This window comes from Conger conger, chromosome 1 (genome assembly GCF_963514075.1).
Source record: "Conger conger chromosome 1, fConCon1.1, whole genome shotgun sequence".
Taxonomy (NCBI): Eukaryota; Metazoa; Chordata; class Actinopteri; order Anguilliformes; family Congridae; genus Conger; species Conger conger.
Window position 1 is genome coordinate 53,149,536 of NC_083760.1, and position 9,636 is coordinate 53,159,171.

The 9,636-nt window shown below is 39.8% G+C and overlaps 1 protein-coding gene across 5 annotated transcripts; it reads left to right on the forward strand.

The window, feature by feature from the left end:
• The first annotated feature begins 251 nt into the window (after positions 1-251).
• dek (DEK proto-oncogene) lies at positions 252-9,068 on the forward strand. 5 transcript variants are annotated; one of them, XM_061248372.1, is made up of 11 exons: positions 252-388; positions 981-1,154; positions 1,371-1,469; positions 2,121-2,230; positions 3,581-3,675; positions 4,040-4,160; positions 4,928-5,203; positions 6,048-6,177; positions 6,293-6,441; positions 6,741-6,809; positions 7,334-9,068. In XM_061248372.1, exons 2-11 carry the CDS (start codon positions 1,019-1,021, stop codon positions 7,343-7,345), a joined length of 1,197 nt encoding a protein of 398 aa, XP_061104356.1. In that variant the 5' UTR covers positions 252-388; positions 981-1,018; the 3' UTR covers positions 7,346-9,068. The 5 variants fall into 5 exon arrangements, with proteins under 5 accessions (XP_061104356.1, XP_061104364.1, XP_061104372.1 ...); XM_061248380.1 differs by having other exon boundaries at positions 340-388; positions 984-1,154; XM_061248388.1 differs by lacking the exon at positions 252-388 and adding an exon at positions 393-470.
• The last annotated feature ends 568 nt before the right edge of the window (positions 9,069-9,636 follow it).

The following is a 9,636-nucleotide window of genomic DNA, read 5'->3' on the forward strand; positions in this document are numbered from 1 at the left end:
TATGACAGGTGGGGATCTGAAAAAAACAAACGTGTATTCGTCAGAAGCTAAAGTTAGGCTACTTTATACTTATTAGAATTTGTAGAACCAGAACTATCAAGCCAGAAGCTACACTGATACTGGCCATAGATACTGGTCTGGCGGGCGAGCCAGTCAGTGGCAGGCGAGCACAAGCTGGATTGTTCTTTATGTAACATCTATCTCTGGCCAATGACAACGTCTAACTTGCCTTACCGAAGCCGATTCAAAGAATATGATTGGTTTCTTTTGTGTAGGTTTTGCCCTGTCATTTTCCATCCTCACGAATAGGTCGATAACTTCCCGCCCACTTTCCAAACCGCCATTTTGAAACTGTCTGAAATTGAGTTCCGACCAGTCTCTGTGGATGGTAAGCTTTTTTCTGTATGTTGTCTGTCCTAGCATTTCACTATTTCACTGGGATTTGGAGTGTATGGCAAACTGTTTATAATGTAAGCTGTGGGCAATATTTAGTCATTTTATTATCGTAATATTTTTTGTCGACAGGTAATGTTAGATTTAATTCGAGGTAAGCTTTGTTTGTGGGCGGGACTTGGCTAGCTATTAAGCTATAACGTTAGCTAGCGCACGCAGTTCAAAACACGTACGTTCGACTAGCAAACTACAACAAACAACGCGAGGGTGACAAAAAGTGTGAATTGTTACATTTTTATTCTTCATATTTTGTGGCTTTTCGTGACAATTTTGCCACTCATGATTGATCTCAGACGAATACCGCTTGCTAGCGAGCTAGTTCGCTTTATCCATGGTGCCAAATTTTGAATCTTTATGACGTGAAACCGCGCCGATTTTTAAACGTTAACGCTAACCTAGCTAATTAGCCAGCTAGCTAATTGGATGACCAAAGTGATCTGGCAAGTTCTTCAATGACTTTGGCAGCTTGTGCAAATGCAATGCACGACCACCTGATACGACTTGACTTCACATTCTTGTCAAACTAGCAGCCATCGGGTGAAGTGACCACAACACAATCATTAACATGGAGGAGGTGGGGGACCCGAAGCCCACAAAGAAAACTGAGAAACGTGCGTTGCCCGAAGAAATGGGGGATGACGATGAGGCTGAAAGAGTCGATAAAAAGGAAGAAAGCAGCACTGTATATGGGAAACGAATAAGTAAGTTTACGACATGCATGTAGTTTCTTTTGCTTTTTAAAATCAAGCCCTTTATTGATGCTGACTAATTACTCAGAACTAATGCGTATAACTGTCTGTTATGCAAGTTAACATTAGCTAACAATCAAAACTGTTGCTCAGGAGTGTGTTGGGTTAATATAGCTAGCTTTATTCTTAAGAATTTAAGCTGAATTGAGTTTGCTCATTGACCTCAAGGTACAGGTGAAGTAATTGAAGGGAAAAGGCAGAAGAAGACTGTGCAGAGACTTGACTTCAGTGTCGCCAAACCAAAAGAACGTGTTAAGATTGAGCAGGGTAAGTAATTAATTATTAATACATTATACACTGGGCATGCTGTAGTTGCTTTCCTTGTGTTTGTTTTTTTGCTTATTGGGGCCCATTCAGGTTGACTCCAATGGAAATTATATACAGCGGCCTGTAGCGCAGTGGTTAAGGTACATGACTGGGACCCACTAGAGCGTCTGCCAAATGCCATTAATGTAATGTAATGGAAATTATTTTACATCTGAGACAGGCTACAGTCACTCTAATGTTAAAAACTTTCGAAAGTCTTTGGTGCTCTGTCATGTTCAGGTATGAATCTGGGAGGGAGCTGTTTTGTCAGATGAATGTGCAAACGCGTATGCCCCCATGTCTATGAATGACAGCCATATTTGACTGTTGGTTACCTCCCTGATGGTGCTTTCAACCAAGGACATAGATTATGGTAAATTTGGCTGGTACCAACCCCTGCATTCATAGTACACACATACTGCATCCCCTTATTGATTCTCCCTCAGGTCAAGGGATATTGTTTATCAGTCTTAAGCATACAACACCTTGACCATGAAACTATGTTCTGTGTTCAAAAGATTACTTTAACTCTGGCAGGAAATAAGTATTGTATGCGTTCTGTGGAGATTTTGTGACCTTTTTTGGTCCTTGGCACTCATTTAATTTCTTCAGGAAGAGGAGACAAACTGGGAGACATCATGCGTGTGGCCTATTTCATCGGCAAAATGAAAGTGGAGGACTTGAAGCCTCTTCATAAGGTCATGTTTGATCGTCCAGGGGCAGTAAGTGGTCTATCCTTTATTACAAACTGTGTGTGTGTCTGAATTAACCTGTCAAAGGATTGTGAAACACTTGGATGGTCAGAGTCTGGCTTTGCGAGTGTAAAACGGGGCGTTGTAGTTGTTCGTTTAATGTACGTTTTTGTGGCTGTAATATTTGTTTCTGATTTGTCATACAACTAATGTTGGATATCTATAAATATTAACACAAACCACAATGCAGAATAATCTTTAAAAAGCTAAATAAATTTGCTGATATGATGGTGTTTTACGATGAGAAATTTGAAATCAATTTCCCCTCATGATACATATCACTCATATTTGCATAAGTCTTATTTTGGCATCTATAGCATGTGTGAAATGAACAGCAAGATAGATTTCAAATGCTTGGGAGTACATTTATTTATATTGGCTTGCTGCACTCAAATAATGATGCATAATGTCATAAAAGAAAGTGATTATTTTCAAAATCTGGACTGCACAGATTGTAATCCTGGCACTTATGAGGGATGTGAACAATTTGTAAATTCTTTGAAAAGATTACCAGATTGCAAAAGTGCTGTGTGGAATGATTTTGAAAAGCTTAATGAAAACACTGTTCAATGCAAAATATGTGCTGTCAAATTTGCATAGCACACTTTGACATTTTATTATTTTATTTATTTACCGGGGAGAGTGCAAATTAATCAACATTATCAGTTTCTACATCAATGTAAATGTGCCTACGTTAGCTAACAAGCTCATGTTCATCTGTAGTCTTTAGCCTGTATGTCTTTGGACATCTGTCATGTTAATCCACCAAATATCCCAGCCCAAGGGATCACAGCATCGAGCATCCAGCTTCGTAGTGAGACCCCGTCAGTGTGATAGCTGTCCAGTTGAAACCATGACAGATTTCATTTTGGTAATGGTAATGAAAGACATGCTCCCTGTATGCATGGTAGAGGACAAAGGGTTTTGGGGTTTACTGACATTTCCTGAGCCTGAATACACACAAAAACCATCACAGCTTGACTTGAATGTAATGGAACAGCTGACTCTGTATCATCCTATCAAAATTTGACAATGTTATCTTTTCCGTTTGTGTATATAACTACTGAATCGTACGTGACTATAACTTCATTGAAGCTTGGGTCATGTACTAGCTGTACAAGCATTCTGGGAAAAATATAGCAATGCTTATTTTTCACTTTTTAAACCCTTTAATCTCATTATCTGCACGGATTCCAGCAGCAGCCTTTTTGTTTTTTTTTTCTTTTTTACAATGACATTCAGGATTACAATGTACCACAGTTTTTTGTTTTTGCTAAGGATCTACTGTCGCTGTAACTGCTGCCTCTTTTCTCTGTCCAGGCGTCGTCGGTGAAGAAGAACATCCGTCAATTCAGTGGTTTTCCATTTGAGGCAAACAGCCAGGCCTACACGAAAAAGAAGGAGAGGATAAAAAAGTAGGCATGTCTTGATTCTGTAGGATTTGCCATTTTAGGTTGAAAGCAAGAAAGTGGCAGGTTTACAGACTACATTTTTTTTTAATAAATTGAAAACTTCTGAAACTTACTTAAGTACAGGCCCAAATAGCTCCAAAAACAGAGATGAAATAGACTACTCGGATACTTCTGTGAAAAATGCTATTTACGCAGATGTTTTTATCTACAGCTATCTTTGTTATTTTATTGTTGAGTGATCTTCACTTGGAATGGAGAAACCAAATTTCTTGGGGCAGCTGTTGACACAACCAAGACCCCATCTATAAATATGTGAATATCTATGAAGACTTATGGTGGGAATTCTGCATTCTTTCTCTTCATCTAGGTTTACGAATGCTCTGCTGAAGAATATGTGCTATGTCCTGGACCTTGAGAGGAGTGGAACTCATGACGCCAAAATCGACAGGATTCTTTCTTTCCTCTTAGACCCAAAGATGTCAGGAAGGGTAAGCATTGGCCTGTCCTTATCACCTTGTGGTCATGGCTGAAAGTCCAGCAACACTTCCAGCACCTTCTATGCAAATTTAACGGCCATTGATTCCGTTTGAACAGCATTTTGAAGGGGCAGTTCACCCAAAAATTTAAAGTTTCCATTTACCTAGATCTGTCCGTCTAGATTATTTGTCACATCTCCGCAAAACTTTCTAGATTTCAGACTCTTTAGATGCTGTTCACCATGATATAATGGATCTCTATGGACCGCTGGTTCTCTGGTAATTAATGCACCAACAATTTCCATTTGGAAAAACTCAAGCAATGTCCTTTCCAGATATTCGGATATATTCAGCTGTCACTTGCGAACATTAACTGAGCTAAACAAAGACATATTTTTTAAATGCTCATGTTAGTCCAGAGATATATTCTTCTGTTGCCTGGATTTACCCACTGTCCAAACAAGAGGAGTTTCTGCTAAAGCACACCTGTATTTGGCATTCTGTTTGCAAAGAGATGTTGCTGCTGATGTTTTTAGAATGTTAATTGTCAGTGCATTTATTACCAGAAAAGGAGTGGTGCATAGAGGTCCATTATTTCACAGTGAACTGCATCAAAAAAGTTTTAAATCTCTGAAAATTTGTCGTGAGCCTGTTTGTGTGTTAAATGTAGCCCTAAAACCATTCAGAATGGGCACAGACATTATACCATATCAACAACCACGCAGGCTCAGGTTTTATTATAAAGCTTTTTGTGTTTTGCTCTGTTTTGTCATGCACAGGCCTTGCCAAAGAAGAAACGGAAAACCAAAGACTCAAAAAGAAAAGCACAGAGATCGAACAGGAAAAGCGTGCAGGAAGACAGCAAGTCCAGGGCCATCCTCACAGACTCCAGCACCGATGACGAGGACGAGGACAAGGAGCAGGACGGCCAGGCAGATGAGGACTCTGCTGAGAAGTCTGCCCCGGCACCCAAGAGCCGCGAGATAATAAGCGACGATTCGTCGAGCGATTCTGCCGTCGACAAGGACACAGACGAGGAGGTTAAAAAACCCAAGGTGAGGAAGGCTTCTGACCATTTTGACTGTTGTATTAAGACTGGGCTGTAGGATATGAGCTGCAGTCTCTTCTTGCTGATTTTGATTTTGTATATCTGAAGGATATATCATGTACAGGATCGTAAAGCCAAGAATTTTTTTAATAAATGAACAAAGGCGACGTTGTGCATACCAGCAATGAGCAGTGCCAGTGAGTGTTTAGCTCAGCTGGCCGTGTGCTTGAAGCGCGGTGCAATAGACTAAACACTGGCACTGTGGACTCTATTCTTTTCCTCCGTAGTGCAGCCAAGGAGTCCAGTGAGCAGACTAGTACAGGAAAAAAAACTACTGCAAATAGGAGTAAAGTAGCCTACTTTAAACTGTTCTGAAAATGCCAGCAGACTTTAAAATGTAAGCGTGATATCAACGAAGGTTTAACTTGTGTGCAAGGGGTTGCTAGTTTCGGAGCCGTCATGAAGAATACACTGGTGAACTCAGTAGAAGAACGCTTCTGGGGTGACAGAATGCCTGCGACTTGTCTTTTCGCTTCAGCTATGCGTAGGTGACACATCTGGTGCAATTCAGCCGTTTCATTAGCCTCACTTTTTCCCGTGAAGAATATCGGGGCAAAACATCACCTGTGGTCTGAGGGAAGCGATTTATTTATTGATTTCTTTTTATTCACATCTCAATTATTTTTTTTTTACTTTTTTGTTTTTCAGTTCAATTATATTTCAAGTTCAGGGAAATCCACTGTTAAAAAGACAAGTTTTCAATAAATATGTGACCGATAAGTGGAACTGAAACCGGAATCGATAAAATCCTCAATGGACAATTCTTAACAGCCTGTCTTGTTGGTGTACAGGTGGTAAAAAAGCCTGCTCCAAAGAAGAAACCAGCGCGGGCAAAGCCAACACCCGTGAAGTCGGCTGCCAAATCCAAGAAGGCAGACAGCAGCAGCGGACGGCGGAAAAAGGCCAACACCACCAGCGGAGGTGAGACCGCGTTTACCTCTCAGCCTAGGCCTGGTCTCTGTGCACACTCAACACACTGTGGGCTCTGAACGCAAAGCCTCTGTTGACCTGTGTTTCACGTCGCTGTCGGTCGCAGGATCGGACTTGGACGACAGCTCGGACGACGAGCCTTTGGCCAAGATGGTGAGGAAGCCGCTGACGGACGAGCAGCTGAAGGAGACGGTGAAGGGCTTACTGAAGGGAGCCAATCTGGAGGAGGTCACGATGAAGCAGATCTGCAAGCAAGTATGTATGGCTGAGCAACTGTGGCTTCTCATAGGTCCCGGCATGCTAAATCTCACACGCTCACCTCGATGCCTCCACACAGAATGAGCATTTGGCAGGAGATGATTTCCAGGTGTTAAGGGGCGGTGGGGATATGTGTGGTTTAAAATGGAAGGCCTTTGTGCCCTCATCTGCCCTCAGACATTTGTAAGAAATAACGTATGGGATTGCTTTACAATTTGGATTTTTATTTAGATGTTAAAAACTGCAGTCGTTTGAAACTGTCAGCCGCAGTCGTAATCCTGAGCCGTTTTTTTCAGGTTTTTGAGACGTACCCAGGCCATGACCTGTCCAGCAGGAAGGACTACATCAAAGAAACAGTGAAGCAGGTAAATCTCTTCTTGTGTTTAGTGTCCTAGTTGAGGCAACCATACCCAGCAGCCTGTCAGAATTAAATTGGCACATAATAATGCCACAGATAATGCCAGTTGATTTCTGCAGAAGTTTTTTCAAAGAATGACAGACTGAGAACTGGTAATTTGTTACTGAATTCCTGCTTAAAAACTGATGCCCCTGGGGTGGTGTATACAATTGTACCCATGTTTCCTGTTACTCAGAAGAACCTGTGTCGGCAGTAAGAAATGCACCCTTGTTTAAAGTCGACTCAATGGTCAGGGAGACGGGGCAGACTTGCATCTGATCAATTGTTCTGATCCACTTTTTCGTACTGCTCAAAACAACATTTTTGTTGTATTGTTGCAATTAATGTTTAGTAATTTTACGTCAAAAGAGTGATTCACTTCCAGCAGTATGTAGACTTGGCAGTTGATTCAGCTGTTGTGAATTGACATTTTTCTAGAATGTACTTCCATTTTAGTTTTTGGTCTAAATTTGATGTTTTCCTGTGTCACAGTTAATATCCTAAAGAAGATGAAAAAACAGCCAGCAAAAGCCCCTGGATCTCTTTGTGGATTGAATTGGCTGAAGAGTGTACCGGCAAAGGAAATAAGAATGTATCTGCATTATCGCTTGTGTATTTACCGATTTTACAATTCAGCCTCCCTTCATTATTTGTCTTAAAGTGTTTGTGTATAGTTTTCTGTGATTATTTTTATGTTTGTATGCACTGTATGTGTATATATGTATTACATATGCATCTGTGTGTGTTTGTGTATACATATATACACATACACACACAAATTATACATTTTCATACAGTAAACCTTTTTTTAAATATATTTCTTTAAATGTTTTTTTTTGAGGGCATGCCTTCTGGTAGCTACAATTTTACATCCCATAGAGTATGCGGCTTTAATTAGGGGCCAATTAAGTCGAATTGAATTAATGCATTCATGATTCACGTAAGCATAACACTTCTGTTAATTTTGTGTAAATACTGAAACGACTGACCTCACAGTGTTCAAATTGTGGATTATATGAATCAACCATACCATACCGTACCATATTAATCAGAGAAAACAAAATGAAACGCCACGTAAAAGAACATAGACGTTCATTAGATTGAAGCATTCAACTAAAAGGTCCCCACTGAGGAGCAACAAGGCATAACGTGTCGCAAAGTAATATTATGTAGGAACAGCTAGTTATGGCTATTTTTAGTTTTTTTGTGACAATATAAAACGCGGATTAAAGAGAACCCAGTCATTGTCGTCGTGCAAAGCATTGTCATATACAAAACGGACAGTTACTCACACAGCTGGGACTTGTTTTAATTTTACACAAAGGTAAAATTGTATATACAAGTTACTTTTGTTGTCAATAAACTGCTGTGTTTTACGTTGAAACAAATATATTTTCCCAGTTTCATTTTGGTTGCATTGATTTGTTTTTATTACTAGCAGATGGAGAGTTTGTTGTTACTCCCATGACTCCATTGTGGATATGGCATAGTGATGTATCTGGCCTCACCATGAGGAAGGACCACCCTACAAAGCAATGACTAATTAATTGAAGGAGAGCATTGACATAGATATTGTGTTGTTTTGATGCAATGTATTATTGACATTGCGAGCATATGAACTTGGGGTATAGGCAGCTGTTTTTCTTATTTTATGTCGAAAGACAAGTTGGTGCCCTATTGAAATCAAATTCCACCATGGCTGAAAATTATTTGGCTTGTTTGCTAAACATTGTTGCATGTATGTTTCCCCCGACAACTGTTTTGTGTGTAATGTGTTGCTACTGGATTATAAGTTATTTGTTTTGTATATTTAGCTTTTTTTTTTTATTTTTATTGCATGCATTTAATTTTTGTAAAAGTGGGCATAATATGCTGCCAGGGTGATGTTATTCAGTCCTCTGAGCGGTGTAACTTAAGGTGAGCTAAATGCAACATCACTCAATGACTTTGGCACCAGTATACTGTATTTTTGAGTGGCAACTTGAGTACTGAGTCTAGTTTGATTGCCAGGAGATAGGTGATGACAGGCAATGAATATGGCACTCATCTCAAGGAAAACAAATGGAGACATGCGACATCGGGGCATGTTCGGCCGATCCAGAAGGCATAAAATGTTCATATAAAATGATCTGTTGATTGTTTTCTTTTATATATGTATGATATTTTTGGTTAACAGTTGTAAAATCTTTTTATTAAAGTTTTTTAAGGCTTTGGCATCACTGTTAAAGGCTGTCTGTCTTCTCTGCATTTGAAACCATGTTACTGCAAGGAGTAATTTCGTACCAACAGTTTGTGGGCAAGCTATGTTGAAAGAGTGATATAAGATATGTGGTCTCAAATAGGACTTTAATTTGCAAAATGACCAATACACTTTAGCAATACTCTTAAGAATGTTTGCGATTCAAATCTCTCAAAGAATGCACGTGTTTTAACGTACTGTAGGCATACATGGCTGTAGCAGTTGTCAAGAGATCTGTGCTGATTGTTTAATGGAGAGCAGGCTGATGTTAGCGTTAGGGCTGACCAATTTAATTTCCTGTCTTTCGAGGCTTTTAGCAAATGCAAACATTTCACTTAACGTAGTTTTTTGTGATTCATATATTAAAGAGTTTCTTCAAAAGACTGAATTCGTTTCATATGTAGGGAAAACGGCTATTCTAAATAATAAAATATTGATATTCCTGTTGTGTGCGTTACAGTTGTGTAACTGCTACTTCAGGCAGAGCTCGTCCCATGGAGACAAATTGACCAATGACGTGCAGGCATATCCGGTTCAGTCCAGATTTCCCATTGTA

What these genes read in the sequence shown, in the direction of transcription:
- dek (XM_061248372.1), top strand. Translation starts at nt 1,019, where the DNA reads ATGGAGGAGGTGGGGGACCCGAAGCCCACAAAGAAAACTGAGAAACGT. An exon ending in AGGAGGTTAAAAAACCCAAG is followed by an intron (nt 5,204 to 6,047) that starts GTGAGGAAGGCT and finishes GTTGGTGTACAG; the next exon opens with GTGGTAAAAAAGCCTGCTCC. An exon ending in TGAAGCAGATCTGCAAGCAA is followed by an intron (nt 6,442 to 6,740) that starts GTATGTATGGCT and finishes CGTTTTTTTCAG; the next exon opens with GTTTTTGAGACGTACCCAGG.